Genomic DNA, 20262 nt, shown 5'->3' on the forward strand with positions numbered 1-20262 from the left:
CAATGCTCTACTAAGTGATCTCCAAGATCACCTGGATACTATGCTGTGGTTTCAGCATAGAAACAAAAGTGTGCACTGCTGTTCAGAGATGATACGATAAACTCAACCAATCTGAATTACATTTTAACCCGGTTGTAAGTTTTTACTCTGAACTGAACTGAAGTAAAATGATCAAAACAGGCTATTGTATGAATCACAAAAGAACTTAAAAACAATACACAGACAACATTTATTTTTACTGCATTAACTTTGCCGACTGCATGCAAAACAAGAAGCACAAGATGCAGACATGTTGCACAAAATGTTTCGGTAGAGTGCTTTGATACACATTCCCTGTTCCTTATGCAAAAAACCTCTTGATTTACATGTGTGATTTGACACTATGTATATCTACAGTATTTGCATAGAAATCCTCTGATCTTGTATATTTGCACTGGCTATCTGGATTGCATGGGTTTACGCTAGCTTCAGGATGAGACAGCTGAGCGCTGTCAGTCATACACATACTGTATATACACATAAACACACACACACACACACACACACACCCCAACTAAATCCTCACATCTGTGTGGAAATAAAACCAGAGCTTTAGTCAGTTCTTCATTCTGTCATGATTCCTTACACGTCGCTGTATTTGATGTAGACGCCACGTGAGGTAGAAGATGAACCCAGCTCATCTAGCTGGCCCAAACATTGTTATTTGTTTAGGGGCTCAGCCAAGCTTACGTTTCATCATTCCAACTCGCTCTTAAAAGCCCAAGGGCACGCTGCTTTGTTGTTTTGTTTTTGTTTGTCTAGAGGATGCAGACATGCATCTTTGTGAAATCTCCAGGGACCGAAACCAGCAACAGTTCATCATTAGCAAAACACACCTCCTACAAATGAACATGAATGAATCACGAATATTGGCTACTGTACAAAAGATCCGATTTCCTTTTCAGAATTCCACAAGATTCTTAGGCCCTGTTTATATTAGAGCATTTGCGTTTTAAAACGGCATTTTAAAATGAAAACGATCCTCGTTTATACTGGCATTTTAAAAAGAATCTTCATCCACACTGTACACCACCATAAATGCATGAAACATGACCAATCATGTAACTGGGCATGCGCATAAAAGTGTAAAATAACTTATTACTCTAATAATAGCTTACCTTTGCGCGTTTATGCAGCCTAGGGGTGTGCGATATTGACAAAAAGTCATAATTGGGTCCTTTGCTGGCAACTATAACAGACACTATTTTTGAACCTATAAAAATGTGTTTGGGAAAGTCTTATACTGTTTGGTCAGATTACCCAACCATGGGTTAAAGCCACACAATATTTTTAGAGTGTAGGTAAATATTTTAGTTCAAAATTTCACTCAAATTGTTATGTGACTTAAAAAAAATAATAAAATTGTTGCATTAATTTAGAAAATATTGCAAGATAGACTCTCATTTACTGTATATTTGTAACCTGCTCCATACTTCGGAGTCACTTTGACCAAGCAGCACATTTGAGTCACACACCAGGGGTTCTCAAACTTTTGCAACTCACGGCCCACCAATGATTGTTTAAAAGCATTCGAGGACCACCTTTCTACATATGATAGCTTGAACGCAGAATAACAGAAAATAGAAAATTGATGCCTTTCGCATCACTATGAAATCTATAAAAGATAAAATGTACCCCTAAGGTGGTATCCCTATGTAGACAAATGAGAACTGCCATTGCTTCCAATGAGTAACCAAACCACAGGCGTCAAATTAAGTGAAAAAAACATTTAAAGTTCCACTTTGCATTCACACCAGACGCATCAGAGGTGGCAAGCGTGAGTGATTTACATGTTAAGTCAATGCAAAGACGTGAATAGGCATCCTGTGGCGCAGTACACATGAATGACGTGGAACGCGTGACGTGGTTGATGCGTTTCGCGCAAATTGAAAGGTGCCGCAGGAAACGAATTGGAAACAAGTTGAAAAATCGGAACTTTGGCGGATATTCGCACCGCGTTAACCAATCAGTTGCTTGCTCTAGTAATGACGTGATTACAGTGAGGGAGCGGATCGAGTCGCAGAAGCCCCTCCCATGACTAGAATATCACAGGTGAATGAAACTCAAAATGTTCAAGCGTCCAACTATGTAAGAGTAGCGTGTTTTTGCAGCCTCTTCCACAGTTAGATTTTATCTTTATTACGGTACTCAAGGGTAGTACCTAGTTAAATCTTTAAAGTAAAAATATACAGCTATTGGAAAAACCTAAGAGACCACTTCAAGACGTTTGAAGTTTTTCTAAATGTACTATTTGTGTGAATTTAAGTAAAATTATTATTTAAAAATATATATTTGCATTTATTTACGGAGAATTTAAATAGCTAAAAAGTAGTCAGACTACTACAAAAATCTGCAATAACACAATATTATTTTTTTACCTGTATTTAGGAAATGTTATATTTGATGGAACAGGCTAACCCTGATTTTTAATCACATCTTTCCTGTGCAATGGCATGTTCTCAGTCTTTTACATTACTGTTTGGTGACTTAGGTTAGGTGAAGTTATGTTTCCTTTTATTAGAATTCAACATATAGTGGACTGAAACAGTCGCAATACAAGCAGAAATTATGAAAGAAAAAAAACCTGAAGTGGTCTCTTAGTTTTTTCTCTTTCATTTTTTGCTGGCTATATTAAAAAGTATTTTTACTTGTACACATGCAATGAAAATCTTCTTTATGGCATTTTTGGGGGTCTTAATTGGCATAAGTCAAACAACTGAAAGTACCCTCAAAAAAATGGGAAAAGCCCTGAGCAGCAAAAAGTGATGCGCAAAGCATGTCAAAAAGTGGCGCAAAAGGAGGGGATACCCTGTGTTTTTAAAACGAGGGGCAACCTTATGATCTCTTTGAAGAAGCTAATACGGAAGTGACTTAAACTGCAATTGATCGACTGACCACTAGGGGCTCCAAAAGGGAGTCAATTCCCATAGACCCCTATGTTAAAATGCCCAACTTTACAGTAGAAAATAATATGTTTACAGCCTGCTGCAAAAAGTGTTTTTAGTCTATATTGCTAATTTTGTCCTTCATGACAACTGTAAGGGGGGCGAATTTTTTTGTAACTTATTTGTTTAAATTATATTAAGCCTTAAAGTTTTGGATAATTAGGGGCGTGGCCACTTGAGTGATGGGTGATGTCACTAGAATCGAGCTAGGTGGGTGTGGTTTCAGCAACCAGGCATCTCAGCTTCATCCACGCCTCTTTACCCATTTTTGGTTATCTGTGAGTGATGCACGGTGACATGTAGCCAAGATGGCGAAGGCAGGCACCGCCTACTTTAAGCTGCCAAAAAGCTCTTCACAAACCTATGGCTGACATCACGGACACTATGTCCATATCTTTTTTACAGTCCATGGTTTAAAAGCAATCTACACTGCAGGGGTGAGGCTTTTGCTCCTTTTCATGGTATTGCACAGCGGAGGAGCGCTGTGGACAGAAGCCACCAGTGCTTGAATTTTAAATATGTAATGTGACGCGGACGTGCGGTGTGCGACCCCCTTAACGTAATGTGTGTTGGCTGCATCTGAATAAACAAACGTTCTATCTGATGTGTGACTTGATTGTTTTTGCGATAGAATCATGCATCTTCACTGGGTGTTTTTATTCATATAAATTTATAGGAAAAGTTTAATGCGAAAATATCAAAGATTTGTCTATCGAAAATAAATAAGAAATCATTTGGCAGTAGTCTACCTCTGCCTACGCGACCAGCTTAGATGGCGCTCCACAGGCACTGGTTGAGATCATTGATATACACTAATGTAAAATAAAAAGTCACATTTATCAAATTGATAAATAGATGTTAGTAGTTTAAGCACAAATCTAGTGCTGCTGAATTATACGTCTCCACGTGTACTCACCCTTCGTGTAGGTTGCAAGACTCCACACAGGTGCGACCCCTGCTGAAGAATCGACAAGACACGCACTGTTCAGGCCCCGGACCCCAGCATCCAGCATCCGAACACAGCGGGTCACATATCATACGGTCCGAAACTGTAAAGAAAGTAATTTTGAATTATTAATGAAAGGCCAGAAAACAGTAAACGTTTAATTTGACTACAAGCATTAACATTTGAGAGTCTACACCATATTCAGCAAAATAATAATAAATAAGCAGGATTAATCGTTTTTTTTTCTTTCAATTCCATTATTAAGGGAGACAGCTCTAATTGAATTTTGTTCTTCATAATAAATGTCACAATGACAAAGTAGTTTCTGTCTATACAGTTACAATTCAATTTACTGTATGTTTTTCTCAGAATAGCGCTGTCAGCCCCCCATCTGGCAAAGCATTCAGCCGAAACAGGAAAAAAGCTTTCGTCAAATTGTGATTGAACAAAATGCACGCGCCATCTTGTCTGGTCATGGATCTCTCATGCTTGTAAAAGGCTGGTTGTGTATGAACTGCTGTATTTTGAAAATGAATTTCTGAAAGGACATGACGGTTCAGACAGCCACCCACTGAGGAGCTGGATTCAGCAGCAGCTGGAAAAGTGTGTTAAATTGCTGCTGACGCTACTTAAAGAGGATTCATAGACACGTGACAGATGTAGGTCTCTCCGAAATCTTAGAATCAGAAGCTGATCAACTTCTGAAATGGATATAAACTTCATGACTGATGGACCATATTTAAAAATGTCCTCTTATCCTGTAAATATGTAGTGATGTGCAAAATGTCAAATCTTCACTAAAGCACACAAGATGCTCTTTGAATCTCAAATGATGCTAATGATCAGACTAAGAAACAGACATATACACTCACCTAAAGGGTATTAGGAACACCATACTAATACTGTGTTTGACCCCCATACGCCTTCAAAACTGCCTTAATTCTATGTAGCATTAATTCAACAAGGTGCTGAAAGCATTCTTTAGAAATGTTGGCTTATATTGCATCTTGTAGTTGATGGAGATTTGTGGGATGCACATCCAGGGCACGAAGATCCCGTTCCACCACATCCCAAAGATGCTCTATTTGGTTGAGATCTGGTGACTGTGGGAGCCATTTTAGTACAGTGAACTCATTGTCATGTTCAAGAAACCAATTTGAAATGATTCGAGCTTTGTGACATGGTGCATTATCCTGCTGGAAGTAGCCATCAGAGGATGGGTACATGGTGGTCATAAAAGGATGGACGTGGTCAGAAAAAATTCTCAGGTAGGCCTTGGCATTTAAACGATGTCCAATTGGCACTAAGGGGCCTAAAGTGTGACAAAAAAACATCCCCCACACCATTGCATGACCACCACTGCCATGTGATTGGTTGATTAGATAATTTGCATTCATGAGAAATTGAACAGGTGTTCCTAATAATCCTTTAGGTGAGTGTATATTGGAAGTCAACTGGGCTTTTGATTGTTTTTCATTTATTTTCATTATTATTCAATATTATTATTGGTTAATGCATTAGCTAACATGAACTAACAATAAACAAAACCGATTTTCAGTATTCATTAGTCTTTGTTAATGTTAGTTAATGCTATTTTGCAATTAACTAATGTTAACAGTTACAACTTTAGATCTTAAAACTACTAGTAAATGCTGAAACTAACATGAACTAGGATAATTAAATACTGTAGAAGTCTTGTTCATTGTTAGTTCATGTTAGCTAATTCATTTACTAGCCTTAACAAATACAAGTGTTACCATAATTCCAGATAATTTCATAATTAAGGATATAAAAAGGATTTAACTTTACCTAAAACAATAAATAACATATACACTCTCAGAATAAAGGTACAAAAATGTCGATGGGGTGGTACCCTTAGGTTCCTTTTGTACCTTTACAGGTAAACAAAAACATAATACAATGTTTTACCTTTTTAGGTACATTACTGTACCTTAAGGAACTATTGTGTTTCTTTAAAGGTACAATTCCGCTAACATTTAAAGGGACACTCCACTTTTTAAATAAATATGCTCATTTTTAAACATTTGATTTTTAACGTTTTGGAATCCATTCAGCCGATCTCTGGGTCTGGCGGTACCACTTTTAGCATAGCTTAGCACAATCCATTGAATCTGATTAGACCATTAGCATCGCACAAAAAATGACCAAAGACTTTTGATATTTTTCTTATTTAAAACTTGACTCTCCTGTAGTTACATCGTGTACTAAGACCATTGTTGCAGGAGGTGCAATGATATAACGCAGTGCCTGAAAATAGTCCTCTGCTATTTAAAGTTACCAAGGGGACTATTTTCAGGAGCTGTGTAATACCACTGCGCCTCCTGCAGCCATGTTACGGCAGCAAAGTCCTTGATTATTACGCCAGAATGGGAGTATAGTTCCTAACCATATCAACTTTTAATTGTCTGTCTGTCTTAGTACACAGTGTTACTACAGAAGAGTCAAGTTTTAAATAGGAAAAATATTGAAACCCTTTGGATATTTTTGAGAGCGATGCTAATGGTCTAATCAGATTCAATGGATTGTGCTAAGCTATGCTAAAAGTGGTAGCGCCAGACCCGGAGATCAGCTGAATGGATTCCAAAACTGAAAAAATCAAATGTTTAACTCTATGGGAGCTGGAAAATGAGCCTATTTTAAAAAAAAGTGGAGTGTCCCTTTAACTGGTACAAGTCTGGTCCTTAAAGGTACACAATAGGTCCTTAGGGTATAATATTGTACCCCAAGAAGAACAACATTTCAGTGCGATGAATACACATAAAGGTAAAAAATTGAGCATTTGAGGGTGACATCCCCAGCCCAGTGACAGAAAAGGTACAGTTTTAAAGCTTTTTTCTGACAGTGCCTTATCTTCCATGTAGCCATACATTATTTGCAGAAATCAATAGATGAATCAGCAAAAACAAAACTGTAAACACTTCAGAGTCCTACGTAAAAACCCAACCTTTCTCAGAAAGGCACACGGCTGGTTTCTAACACACACTTTCAGCTGTACTTTTTGGGATGGATTGATCAAAAAGATGGTAAGATCAAAGTTTTGACCTGCTTATAATGGGCCAGTTAAGATGTGCTGACGTCAAAGGTTGGTTTCCAGAGAGACAGGTAAGAGCCAGAAGGATCAGTGAGCCCTACAAGACTACGGTTGCTGTGAGACATTAACAATTGCTGCTACATGCGCAATGGAAAAGACACCAAAATAATGGGCAAATAACTTTTTTTGTCATAAATATAACCCTGAGCTTAGAAAACAACAACGCTTTTGAGATGGGGAGAAAGTGAATTCCCTGTGGTGATTATAGCTTCTACATGAAAAAAATCACATTCGAAATGTCAAAAATTGTTCCCGTCTCCCTCTGCAATTAATTCTCTACAACGTTTTAAGGAGCAACTTAACATTTGCGGTGAATGGATAATTAGATTGGCGACCTGTGCTAAAACGCAACTTTATCTTAGACAAAAAGTCACTTTGGGGTTCAGTTTTAATGTAACGTTATTCAACATCTTTCAAGTTCTTAAAAACCTCAAAAAGCTTAGATGTGTTTTAGGCCCCCTGGCATTTTCAAAGGGTGAAAAGAGTTGGCACTATAGGAGGGCCACATCAGCACACGGACTTGGTGCCTTTCACAGCAGAGTGAAGCTCAAAACATGTAGACGCTTTGTGACCCCTCCATCTGCAGAGGAACGTGGCCCCCGGTGGGCTCAGTGAGGTGCATTGACCCAGACAGTGGTACGGGTAGCTGCACCAGCCTGCTCCAAAGTGACAGAGCTTAATGCCTCAAAGTCAGGATAAGCTCTGCGTGAGACGCCGTGATCTTTCACTTCGGTTAGGGTGAAGCCGGCCATACAGCAGCTGGGAGGCTGGGACCGATACTGGGCCAAATAAATGACATCCAGTCTGAAGTAGAGTGAGCGAGACCTATTCTTACAGGTCATATATTGCACGTAGTCAGGTATATATTTGGTCTGAAGTCTGATGAATTTGCACTGTTTTTGATTTAAGATTGGCCCTTTTGTAATTGGATATAACACTCACAGAGGCCGGGATAGCATTGTGTCGAGGTGACGACATATTGATTTTACTTTTGCTGATGGAAGTGCACTTCTTGAGTTTAGAAAACTAGTTTTGCCACTTTCCTCAGTAACTGTACTGAACTTTAAAATAAACTAATAAACAAGGACCTGAACGTGACCAATCTAGGAAGCGTGTCTTAAAGGAACAGTTCACCTAAAAATGATGTTTAAATGGCATATAGAACTGAAACTACTAGAAGTCTTGCATAATGCTGACTCAATCCTTGTTTATGCTTGAAACCTTTATTGCTCAGAGCTTGATCTTGATTTTATAAGTTCTTGGTTCAGTTTGTATATCAGTATCAACTTTCTCAAGTCTTGCCAGGTCTGCAATCAAAGGCCAATTTAATAGATTTTAATATGAATATACAATTGATATTAATATTATAGCTCTATACACTTCATTTATTGCAACGATTGTCTCATTTGTATCTATTTCCATTTCTCTAAAGCAACTTTAGGAGGAAGATCTGAGGGAAAGTCGATACTTAAATAAGAACTCCATCAAATGTCCTGAGGTATGAAAGAGCCACCTCTGATCAATAATGCTTTCCTTTGGGTCTAGTTTAAGGTTCATTTATCTCAAAGATGACTGATACACTAAGAAAACAGAGCAATAAACTCACTGCACTCCTTCGGGTCTCGGTTGTTTCGGATCATGGCCTTCTGGGTGTTGGTGCGGAACAGCTGCGTCCAGTTGACGGTGTTGTAGTAGCAGAGTTGGCTGTTGTTGGTGACGTAGATGTTTCCCGCACTAATCTCACTGAGAGACTGCAGCTGCAGCGAGGATATCCACTGCTGCTTCAGCACCAGAAGAGAGATCCCACTAGACAAAACAAAACCAAGAGCAGACTTTAAAGTTCTGAATGAACAAACCCATCACTTTACTGTAAAACATCTGAATCAAGAACAAACCCAACACTTTACTGTAAAACATCTGAAATCAAATATATTACTTTAAAACATCAGAAACATGAACAAACACAACACTTTAATGTAAAACATCTGTAACAAAAACAAATGTATCACTGTAAAACATCTGAATCAAGAACAAACCCAATGCTTTACTGTAAAATATTTGAATCAAGAACAAACCCAACACTTTACTGTAAAACATCTGAATCAAGAACAAACCCAACACTTTACTGTAAAACATCTGAATCAAGAACAAACCCAACACTTTACTGTAAAACATCTGAATCAAGAACAAACCCACACTTTACTGTAAAACATCTGAATCAAGAACAAACCCAGCACTTTACTGTAAAACATCTGAATCAAGAACAAACCCACACTCTACTGTAAAACATCTGAATCAAGAACAAACCCACATTTTACTGTAAAACATCTGAATCAAGAACAAACCCAACACTCTACTGTAAAACATCTGAATCAAGAACAAACCCAACACTTTACTGTAAAACATCTGAATCAAGAACAAACCCACACTTTACTGTAAAACATCTGAATAAAGAACAAACCCACACTTTACTGTAAAACATCTGAATCAAGAACAAACCCAACACTTTAGTGTAAAACATCTGAATCAAGAACAAACCCAACACTTTACTGTAAAACATCTGAATCAAGAACAAACCCAACACTTTACTGTAAAACATCTGAATCAAGAACAAACCCAACACTTTACTGTAAAACATCTGAATCAAGAACAAACCCAACACTTTAGTGTAAAACATCTGAATCAAGAACAAACCCAACACTTTACTGTAAAACATCTGAATCAAGAACAAACCCACAGTTTACTGTAAAACATCTGAATCAAGAACAAACCCAACACTTTACTGTAAAACATCTGAATCAAGAACAAACCCACACTTTACTGTAAAACATCTGAATCAAGAACAAACCCAACACTTTACTGTAAAACATCTGAATCAAGAACAAACCCAACACATTATTGTAAATCATCTGAATCAAGAACAAACCCAACACTTTACTGTAAAACATCTGAATCAAAAACAAACCCAATGCTTTACTGTAAAACATTTGAATCAAGAACAAACCCAACACTTTACTGTAAAACATCTGAACCAAGTGAATCAAGAACAAACCCAATGCTTTACTGTAAAACATTTGAATCAAGAACAAACCAAACACTTTACTGTAAAACATCTGAATCAAGAACAAATCTATCACTGTAAAACATCTAAATCAAGACCAAACCCAACACTTTACTGTAAAACATCTGAATCAAGAACAAACCCATCTATTTAAAAGATTTGAATCAAGACTAGATCCAACTCTTTAAAACATTTGAATCAAGAACAAATGTATCACTTTAAAACATCTGAATCAAGAACAAACACAACACTTCACTGTAAAACATCTGAATCAAGATCAAACCCAAAACTTTATTGTAAAACATCTGAATCAAGACTGGACCCAACTGTTTAAAACATCTGAATCAAGAACAAACCCAACACTTTATTGTAAAACATCTGAATCAAGACTGGACCCAACTGTTTAAAACATCTGAATCAAGATCAAACCCAAAACTTTATTGTAAAACATCTGAATCAAGACTGGACCCAACTCTTTAAAACATCTGAATCAAGAACAAACCCAACACTTTAAATATTTGAATCAAGAACAAAACCAACACTTTACCGTAAAACATCTGAATCAAGACTGGACCCAACTCTTTAAAACATCTGAATCAAAACATACACAACACTTTAAAACATTTGAATCAAGAATGACCTTTGGCTCTAAAACATTTAAAACAAGAACTAACCCATTGCTTTTATAAAATCCAAGATGAACCAATCTCTTTAAAACATCTAAATCAAGCCTAAACCCAACTCTTTAAATTAAAACATCTAAATCAAGCCTAGACCCAACTCTTTAAATTAAAACATCTGAATCAAGAACGAAGCCAACCATTTTAAACATCTGAATCAAGAACCAAATGATTGTTTAACACATCTGAATCCAGGACAAATCCTTTTCTTTAAAACCTCTGAATCAAGACCGGACCCAACTTTTTAAAACCTCTGACTCAAGAACGACCTTTGGCTGTAAAGCATTTAAATCAAGAACTAACCCATTGCTTTAAAAAAAATCTGAATCAAGATGAACTCATACTTGTAAAACATCTGAATCAAGAACCAAATGATCAGTATGACAAGATCAACCGTTCTAAAATATTTGAATGAAGAACTAACCCATCACTTTAAAACATCTGAATCAAAGACAAACCCTTCCCTTTTATACATTTATATGAGATCAATCCTACATAGTAATCTGATATATGGAAATACATTTGTTCATGTATGGAATTTACTGATTTACAAATACTTCTACAGATATTTAACATACTGTACATTCAAAAATACAATAGGTCACAATTGCATACAGTAGATATAAAAAGATGTTCTCTGTTTCATGTTTGCACTAAAAAATCTATTTAACACATAGTTAAATTCATACACAAAAAATATACTGTATATTTGTGGACCTACTGTACACTACATGTGCATATATGACCATACATCGGATTTATGAAGTCCCAAAGTTTGGATTACTCTCCTCAGCCTGGATACTGAACAAGCACTGAATGGAGAGTGAAATGAAATCCTAAAGCTCTGAAATGATGGCTTCATGAACAAATGTGAATGTATGATTTCTCAGAGCGACACACGCAAGAGTTTAACATGCGTCTCCATGTACCTGCGGCGAGGATCCCCTGCTGCAAATTCATTGAGATCAGTTAATATGGAGCCATAATCACGACAGTGTTTTTAATCACAGACGGGCGTGCTGAAGAGCACATCAAAGGGGCTTTGAAACGGCCATCAGAGAGAGTCAGGGAGAGCTGTACGTGCAGGTGCACTTAGACACTGACATCGCTCTCATCGCATTGACCTGACTCTCTAAGAGTTCTCTCTCTCTCTCTCTCTCTCTCTCTCTCTCTCTCTCTCTCTCTCTCTCTCTCTCTCTCTCTCTCTCTCTCTCTCTCTCAAAACAGAGGCATTAGACACTGTGTGTTTCTTCATTCTTCAGCATATTAGGTGACAGAGAGTACAGTGGTAGAGCTTTCAACAAATAACCCGACAAATGGCTGGCAAAAACAGGCTCTCTTCTATTTTTGCCTCTCCTGGTTCTTTAACTCTGATCAAACGGGTGTCGAACTGTGTGAATGGAGCTTTTCACTGGAACTCTTTGAACTCTTGGCAAGAAAAGCTTGGCCTCTTTAGAAAACGCAAAATCTATCCAACATGGTCTATCGGATTGTCTAGGCCAGGGGTCTTCAACTACTTTTCTTCGGGGGCCAGATTTTAAAATTGTAAATATGACGCGGGCCAAACTTTTACCCCTATTTTTACTTTTGAAATATTTTTTACTTTTACCATATATGTGTGTGTGTTGTTGTCGTTTTTGTTACTTTTGTTGTAGTATATTTCAAAAAAACATATTAAAAATATGCATTTTCAAAAAAATTGAAATTTAAAAGCCTTTTAATTACTGAAAACTCATATTTTCTTTATTAATATTTAAAAACAATTGCAGTTTAACATGTAAGAGCCAAATGTTAATAGTAAAAGTGTAAGAGATCAACACTCCTAAACATATTTTGTTTATAACTGTTTACTTTCATTAATTGTTACATGTCAAGTACTCACAACATATAGCCAGTCTTCTCCTAATGACTAAAATTGCACTACATGTTTTATTTTTTAATATTTTATAGATATATACCTAAACAGCCTTTCCATTGTACATTACATACAGATATAACTGTCGGGAGTTCGCCCCCTAGTGGCATAATGAAAATGTAGTTTAATCGTAAATCTGTCGTGGGAGAGAACATTTAATCTACGAATATATGTATAGTTAATAATTTACTTACCAGTAATTAAAGTATTCAAGTGTTACTGATAAAGTAAAACAAAAAATAATTAATAATTTTAACTTTGCACACAGTTTTGATTGGAACACACTGAAATACATCACTTCCGGTCGCGTGTCACATGCTGTCGCATAAGTTTATTTTCTTTTCCAAAGCTCGAATTGGATAAGATAATTACGCACCCGCAGATGGTTGGCACCCCACACAGCCCCCTTTCTGTGTTGTCTTGTACAGTGGAAAGGTAAAAGTAACCACGCTGAATTTAAATCAGAGTATGGTCGTTTCTCAATAAGGCTGCACCCTCCGGAGGTCGCATTTCCAGGCTGCATACGTCATTAAGTCTTATTTCAGAATTTTAACAATTATAAAATTGACTGTTATTTTCAGTTAATCGTAAATTGTTGTAATATGCTTATGATTTGTGAATGTAATGCTCAGTTAACTTAATCTTGATGACGAATGCAATCTGCATATGCGACCTCCGGAGGCTGCAGCCTTCCGATTGAGAAACGGCCAAAGGTGACCGGCGGGCCGGATAAAGATGATTGGCGGGCCGCACTTGGCCCGCGGGCCGCCAGTTGACTAGCCCTGGTCTAGGCTAAGATGAAACGCATATTATATGTAGAGAAGATGCTGTGATAAATATTCATATCTATGAAATCCCTTTAAACAAACCTAACGCTTAAATACTTTCAGAACAACATACAGTAGTAGCATGTGCACAGCCAGTAGCGTAAATTTAAGCCAGGACCGTCTGTTTGTCTGACCAACGGTTGACAAATAAGAGTACCAGTACAGATAATGATGCCATATTACTACAATACAAAGGACGTGATTTCATGCCAAATTATATCAAAGCAGCCATAATAGTCAGAAATAAAAATGTGATAAATCATCCATAACGAACATTTTGATAAAAAAGTAAATGCTATCAAAATAAGAAGCATACAGTTACAAACATCTATTCATTTGCACATGATTTCAAATGATATCATACAAACCAATTTTGTTGTTTTTTCCACATTTAAGGGGAACATTTTCATTACCGCAACGTGTCCATGACTGGATTTGTGTTCTTTGACATGGAAATATTTATGATTAAAAAATCTAAAAAATAAAAAGCTTCAGTGCATGTTACACTATAAACATTTACAGTAAAGAAACATGTGGTATTTGTTGATCATTGGTAAATGTAGAGGCAATAATAAGGAATATAAATGTGTCCAAGACCAATTTTCTCATCCTCCGCAACAATTTCAATCATTGTTTAAGCCCTCAAGGAACTAACATTTAATAAAATAGTTGGAAGGGACATAATTGACTGTGACACTCAAGATGGCTACCAGGTAAGCAGTTCTTATTTTTTCTCTCCAGATAAAGTTAAAATCTTGTTTGTCCTAGTACCTAGACAACTTTTCAGTTCTCATTACCGAAACATGAGTTTGTAAATGCATATATTTAATGTAATATCATGTTGCGGTAATGATCATTTTTGATAATGATCATCTAAAAAATTTAAATAATTCTATAGGAAACATTTTTAAATCCTCTAAAAATAATGGTTATAGTAAGTTTAGACCTTAATCTTATAAGTGAAAAAAATGGCTTCAAGGGCTTTTTAAAATGTTTGATGCTGACACCTTCTAAATCTGGATTTCGTGAGTATCACCCAGCTGCATCTCACCTGTAGAGAGACCTGCCACCTATGGTTGCCAGATTGGAGAAGACACTCAAATCCGTCATGTTTTCTGGCCAGGACTGAATGTTCAGGAAACCTGGAAAACACAAGATGACAAACACTCAGTGTAGCTCAGCGTAAAGCATAAAGCCAAGGTTACAGGTTTGAAACAGGAAACACATGAACATACAGCAAATCACTTTAGGCCTAGTCCACACGGACACAGGAGTTTTTCCTCCAAAAAAATCCCATTCACACATGCTCAGTTTAAAAGAAATCTCCATCCACATGAAAAAGCAAAAACACACGCTATCAAGCACTGTCAAGAGCATGCCACACCAGCAGGCGGCGATATAACCCAAACCGTAAAGCAACCTTGGCCAATCAGAAGCCTAACAAAAGTGATGTCTCAAGGCAAAAATCCCGGTTTTACTGTCTACACAACAACACTGCAACTGCGTTTCTTAAAATCCTCACCCTGGCAGGGGTTTTCAAAAATGTTCGGTTTTAGTGCCCTGATACTGCGATTTTGTGTGGACGAAAGGCCGAACCGCGTAAAAAAGTCACGGTTATAAAAATACCCTGTGTCCGTGTCGACTAGCCCTTATGCTATGTACACACCAAACGCTGGGGATCGCGGTACTCGCTCTAGATTACTCGCGGCATTTTATTTCGTGTCATGAAAATGTTTCGCTCAAGTTACGAAGATACGAAGGGCGAAGATACGTTTGAGGTGAATAGCGGGTGTTTTCGCTGCAATCGTGCCGCCCATATTGCGTCATTCGCATCGCCCACGCAAGGACGCGTCTTATTGCGTTTTTGCATTAACTTTGTATGTAATCTACTCGCGCAAATCGTTGAACTCGCGTTTGGTGTATATGCCATTAGACACAACGTAAATGTGTTCAATTCTCAATTCAATTCTCAGAGAATGTACATATTCATAATACATATAGGTTTATTGCCCTACAAATCACTTGGGATATAAAGTCTCGCAAATGCATAAAGGTAACTAAGTAGCCAATGCAAACAACGTTGTGAAATTTACCCAGGGATGAGCTTAACATCGAGAAGTTTCATTCCTCATCTTAGTTTGAGCTTATTACAAGTCATTAAGGAATGTGAAATGTGATTCATGGCAACTGATGTGTTATTTGTATAAATATGCCAGCTGTAACATGTATGGCTACTTGTATTGGCAATTCCTGTATGCATCTCAATATATTTAATGCAGACCGAAGCGTTGATAGCTATAGATCATTGCAGCATTTTAATAATGGATTTTTTAAAAAATGCATTATTTATCAAAGGGAAAATCTTGTGTATAAGCCAAGAGACAATAAACAGGCCAGCGAGAGAGAAGGAGAGCAGCATAAATACACCAATTAATTTATCATTGGCAGCATCCAGGCTTTTCATTGGTAAAGTCAGTTGCATAACAGATATTTGATTCCCTTTAAACTAATTCATTACTTACAAAGGAACATGTTTACAGGTAGTGTGTTAAAAGGCTAATAAAAATATTATTCCTGTGAGGTTTTATCATAGCTGTATCTCTAGGCCACAACTTTCTGCTCATAATAAAATGGTAAGTTTATAAGCCATCGTCCCTGGTTTGTTTTGTTCTGCTCTGTTAAAATTAAGTTTGGTTTCCAGCCCATTAATATGTCGCCTAAAAAGGATACAATAAATATTAATGCAGGCTTTTGATTAAGGCGTTTCCAGCGGTGACGGAGAGAAAAATCCCATCAATAAATGATAAATCTGTATCATCTTAATTTCACATATCCTGAGTCTGACACTGATACTAATTGAGCTTTTCGCATTGTTGACTGCAATTTTCACCGTGCATTATTCATCCTCAGAGTTTAGTGTTTATTAATGCCAAAACTAACGACGGTCTTAACACAAACACGGCTATAATTTCATCATTTAAGCTTTTACAGGCAGATCTCATCAGAGTAAAGGGCTGAAATGGAGTTAACTACAACATGTGCGCTTTTAGCTGCAAGCGTCATTTTGTCTAAGGTTGTAATGGCAGATTAGAGGAAGTGTCTCGGTGAGGTGTCATTAGTATGGTGTCGACTGACACTAATTGCCTTAATGACAAAACTGCGGCGATGGGAATTCTCAGTTTGTGTGTGCGTGCGTTTTGAGAGCGGGCTGCTTGGCTTTGTGCGTTGTAATCTGTTTACTTTACGTGTGGAGGCGAGACTTCATCATGCTAATAGTGCTAACAAGGTCCCACCGAGCACCTGTCTGCTCCAGACGACTCCAGACAAACATCAGGAGAGCAATGCTGCCCCACACGTGAAGGGGTATGCATGAGAAACAACACAAGAAACTGCTGCCAATCTTTGAGAATTTATACATGTGCTAACACGTGATGTTAATTTATGGTCTATTCTATATTATTACAGGGCTTAAAGGAATACTGGATTAACTTCCCCTTTGTAAAATGATTAGGGGGGTGGTGTCAATGGTATTTCATGCATTCTGACTTATTAACATAGTTTAAGAGTTGGTTTCCAACAAATGCAAAGTGTCAAAAAAGCAGTTGGATCTGTTACAGAGTATTTCTGTGCCGAATGCACCTTACCAGGGTTCGTACAAGTTTCGGAAAGTTTTTTTTAAAACAGTTCCAGCTGACGTTCCAGGTGTAAGCTATACGTATCACTTGTTTTTATGGGCACTTCCCCGGAAAACAAAGCCCACACGTCAATCATCGGGAGAGGACGTTAAGTTACAGGCATCACTTCATGAGACAGATTTGTTTTATATCAAACTCAACAATGGCATGAAGGAAGAAGTGTGTTTTTGGATGTAAGAAGAAGAAAGCCAGTATATGGAAAAAATTGATATAGTTTGTTTATCCAGGGTAGCAGCGCAGTTTTGCATGTGTGTTTGTTTAACTCTGGATTTCATTGAAAAGTCCAGTCATGAGATGCATGCGGTAAGAGAGACTTCTTTGTTATGTTGGAAATAGGCATGCAAGTGCATATTATATAAACGACACAAAACATGTAGTGAATCATAAGTTATCCAGTCAGTGTTGTATAAAGTGTTGACTTGAACTCGCTCCTCCCGCAGCTCGTGACTCCTCCTTCCAAATTTTTTCATAAGTGATCGGAAAAACTGTAAAGCTAATCTGTCTTTTATAAATCTGATAAAACTTAAGACTCTTTAGAGATATGAAGGATGTAATACTACTCTATACACTCTTAGAAAGGATCTTTGTTGCATTAAGCTTTTAACACATTATGTGTAATTTTAAAAGTTAAAAGTAACACAAAATGTGTTGTTTCAATAATAACACAGAGATGGGTGGATTCTGGGACAACACATTTAGGCAGAAACAGCGTGTGTTAAAGAAACAATGTACACTTGACTCTTGAGGCACTTGACTTCCCAAATGACCCACCCCCCAAAATGTTTGAACGAAATCTACAGCCTTAAATAAATTGATATAACATCTAGCCAATATATTTGACTTAAAATATTTTTCGCAGCTACATCAAATACAAAGAGACAAGAGAATGAATCAGGATATCCACCTTTGTCCACTTCTCTCTTAAAACATGATGGTACACACAGAGCTCGAGCTGAATGCAACACGGTGAAGAGCTGCAGGCTGTTCTCAAACCTTCAAAAACTGGTTAGGAAGCATCCAGCTGAGGCTTTGAAATTTTCATTTAATGTTAGTCAGGGATGTTGCTCCATCTTTGGGATTTACTGGAAGCCAAACTGGTAGTGTACTATATCCATGCAAAAATTTAACGACAGGGCCGAGGAACATGGGTTTAGCGAACACATCTAAAATGCATTTTTGCTGCACCATGGACTTCAATGGCACCCTAAATGACCCACTTCCAAATATCATCATTTGATAACACATTCGATTTCAAAAACGAACCGCATTGAAATAAATATCGAATGTGAGCCTGCATCTGTCAAAGTCTTCAAGTAGGGGTCACAGAGCAGAAACACCTTGTCAGTGAAGATGTTGTTCTGTCAGAAACTGTGGCCACCTGCATACAGATGTGACAGGCTGACATGCATGCCTGACTGACTTTTGAGAGCCCGCTTTGCTGTCACCACAGAAAGAGAGGACCGGAGTAAAAGAGAGAGAGAGAGAACTTCTCTATGTGGTTTCAACCTCTTCTTGTAAGCCTACACTCCTGGTGCCCTATGGGGAGCTCTGTTCAGCTGGAGAAACGCTCTTATCATGTATTCATCATGCAGTATATAAGGCCTCCCCACTGAGCTGTCCAAAAATGTACACTGGTACAAATGCACACAGTTACATACAAACGCGCACACTATCTCATACACATGCTAGATCTTTCAGTGCTTTGTTTTAAGTGTTTTTGATGCAACTCTTAAATAAAAGGGTAATTTTGTATATCTCTTCATATTTCAAGCTTAAAGTGCAGCTTTCTAAAGCCTTTTTACACAGAGATTATAGAAAATACAGGGAAAATGCTTTGTTTGGGATCATTTAATTTTTGGTTCATGCACACTGCCAATGATTTTCTGGAATCTGTGTGTGCATTCACAAACAAACCGTAAAGATCATGTAAAGAAACGTGACGTATTTAAATTGAATGTTGATCGGCGTTTAAATCCCTTTGTCAAAGAGCTGAACCATACTGTCACTTCTTGTTGCGATAACACAAGCGTCCTCACTACGGCACGCCTCTTACAGCATTGTTTCTGCCTCTGGTTTTCAAAGAATGCTGTCCATGAATGTTACGGCAATGTTACTAGGTTGTCTACGGCAGAGGTCCCCAACCACCGGGTCACGACCCAGTACCGGGTTGTGGATAAGTTGTCACTGGGTCGCAAATACGTCTTTGTCATTAGAGTTTGAGCATACAGTACTTCTAAAACACAATCAATCAAAGAATTGCATATTTATGTTTTTATGAATAATTTGCAAATGTACCTCGCAAATCATGTAAATACATGAAGACGTTCAACTCTGTGACATCGCATATGACTGAAAAGTAATTGCAGGCACCATGATCAAAATAAACTCTTTTACTACAGTAATAATATTTTAACTGACCCACTTTTAACGTACGTTTGAAAGAAACCTAAACATTTAGTCCTGTGTCAATCATCATTAAAATCATATGGTAAACGGGAGTCTCCGTGCCTCTGCGGTGCGCCCAGACGCAATTCTTCTGGCATCTCTCCTCCTCATCTCCTCCTTTTTTTTCTTCTGTTGTGTTACTTGAACTTGGGGGTCGAGTCCGACCTAAGGTTTCAGTTGCCTTCGAGAACAGCAAGCCAAGTTCGTTTAACGTTAATTATTAAGACCAAATGGGCAGGCAAACTCGTGAAACAACGAAAGCAAAACAATCCACCGCTGTGTGAATGGGGTATAACAGAAATACAACTATTTTGTAATGTTCTATATAGACATTATAAAAATTGTGCTCCTCATGTGATCTTTGCATGATTCTGAAAGAGTTTGCCGTTAAAACAATGCTACGATTATCAAATAAGAATAAAAAAACAGTAATAAGAGAAAACTCAAAAGCAAAGCCAAAATTAATCAAATAAAGTTGGTGCTATTAAAATAGCAGGCTGAATTCAGGTAAATAAGGGGATGTCTTGATCTTAAGGGGCAGTCACACTACTCTTTCTTTACACTACTGTTTCGTTGACTTCAATTCATGTGAATGCA

At 37.6% G+C, this 20262-nt stretch overlaps 1 protein-coding gene across 1 annotated transcript in view; it reads right to left on the reverse strand.

Moving 5' to 3' along the window:
• Window positions 1-20262, reverse strand: part of erbb4b (erb-b2 receptor tyrosine kinase 4b) — a 438095-nt gene that overhangs the window by 95699 nt on the left and 322134 nt on the right. Inside the window, exons 11-13 of the mRNA XM_073854619.1 lie at window positions 14577-14667; window positions 8649-8848; window positions 3901-4033 (exon numbers count right to left, since the gene is read on the reverse strand). Of these exons, the coding sequence (XP_073710720.1) occupies window positions 3901-4033; window positions 8649-8848; window positions 14577-14667 (424 nt within the window). The remainder of the gene's footprint in view (window positions 1-3900; window positions 4034-8648; window positions 8849-14576; window positions 14668-20262) is intronic.

The sequence above is a fragment of the Misgurnus anguillicaudatus genome, chromosome 17 (assembly GCF_027580225.2).
Source record: "Misgurnus anguillicaudatus chromosome 17, ASM2758022v2, whole genome shotgun sequence".
NCBI classification, from domain to species: domain Eukaryota; kingdom Metazoa; phylum Chordata; class Actinopteri; order Cypriniformes; family Cobitidae; genus Misgurnus; species Misgurnus anguillicaudatus.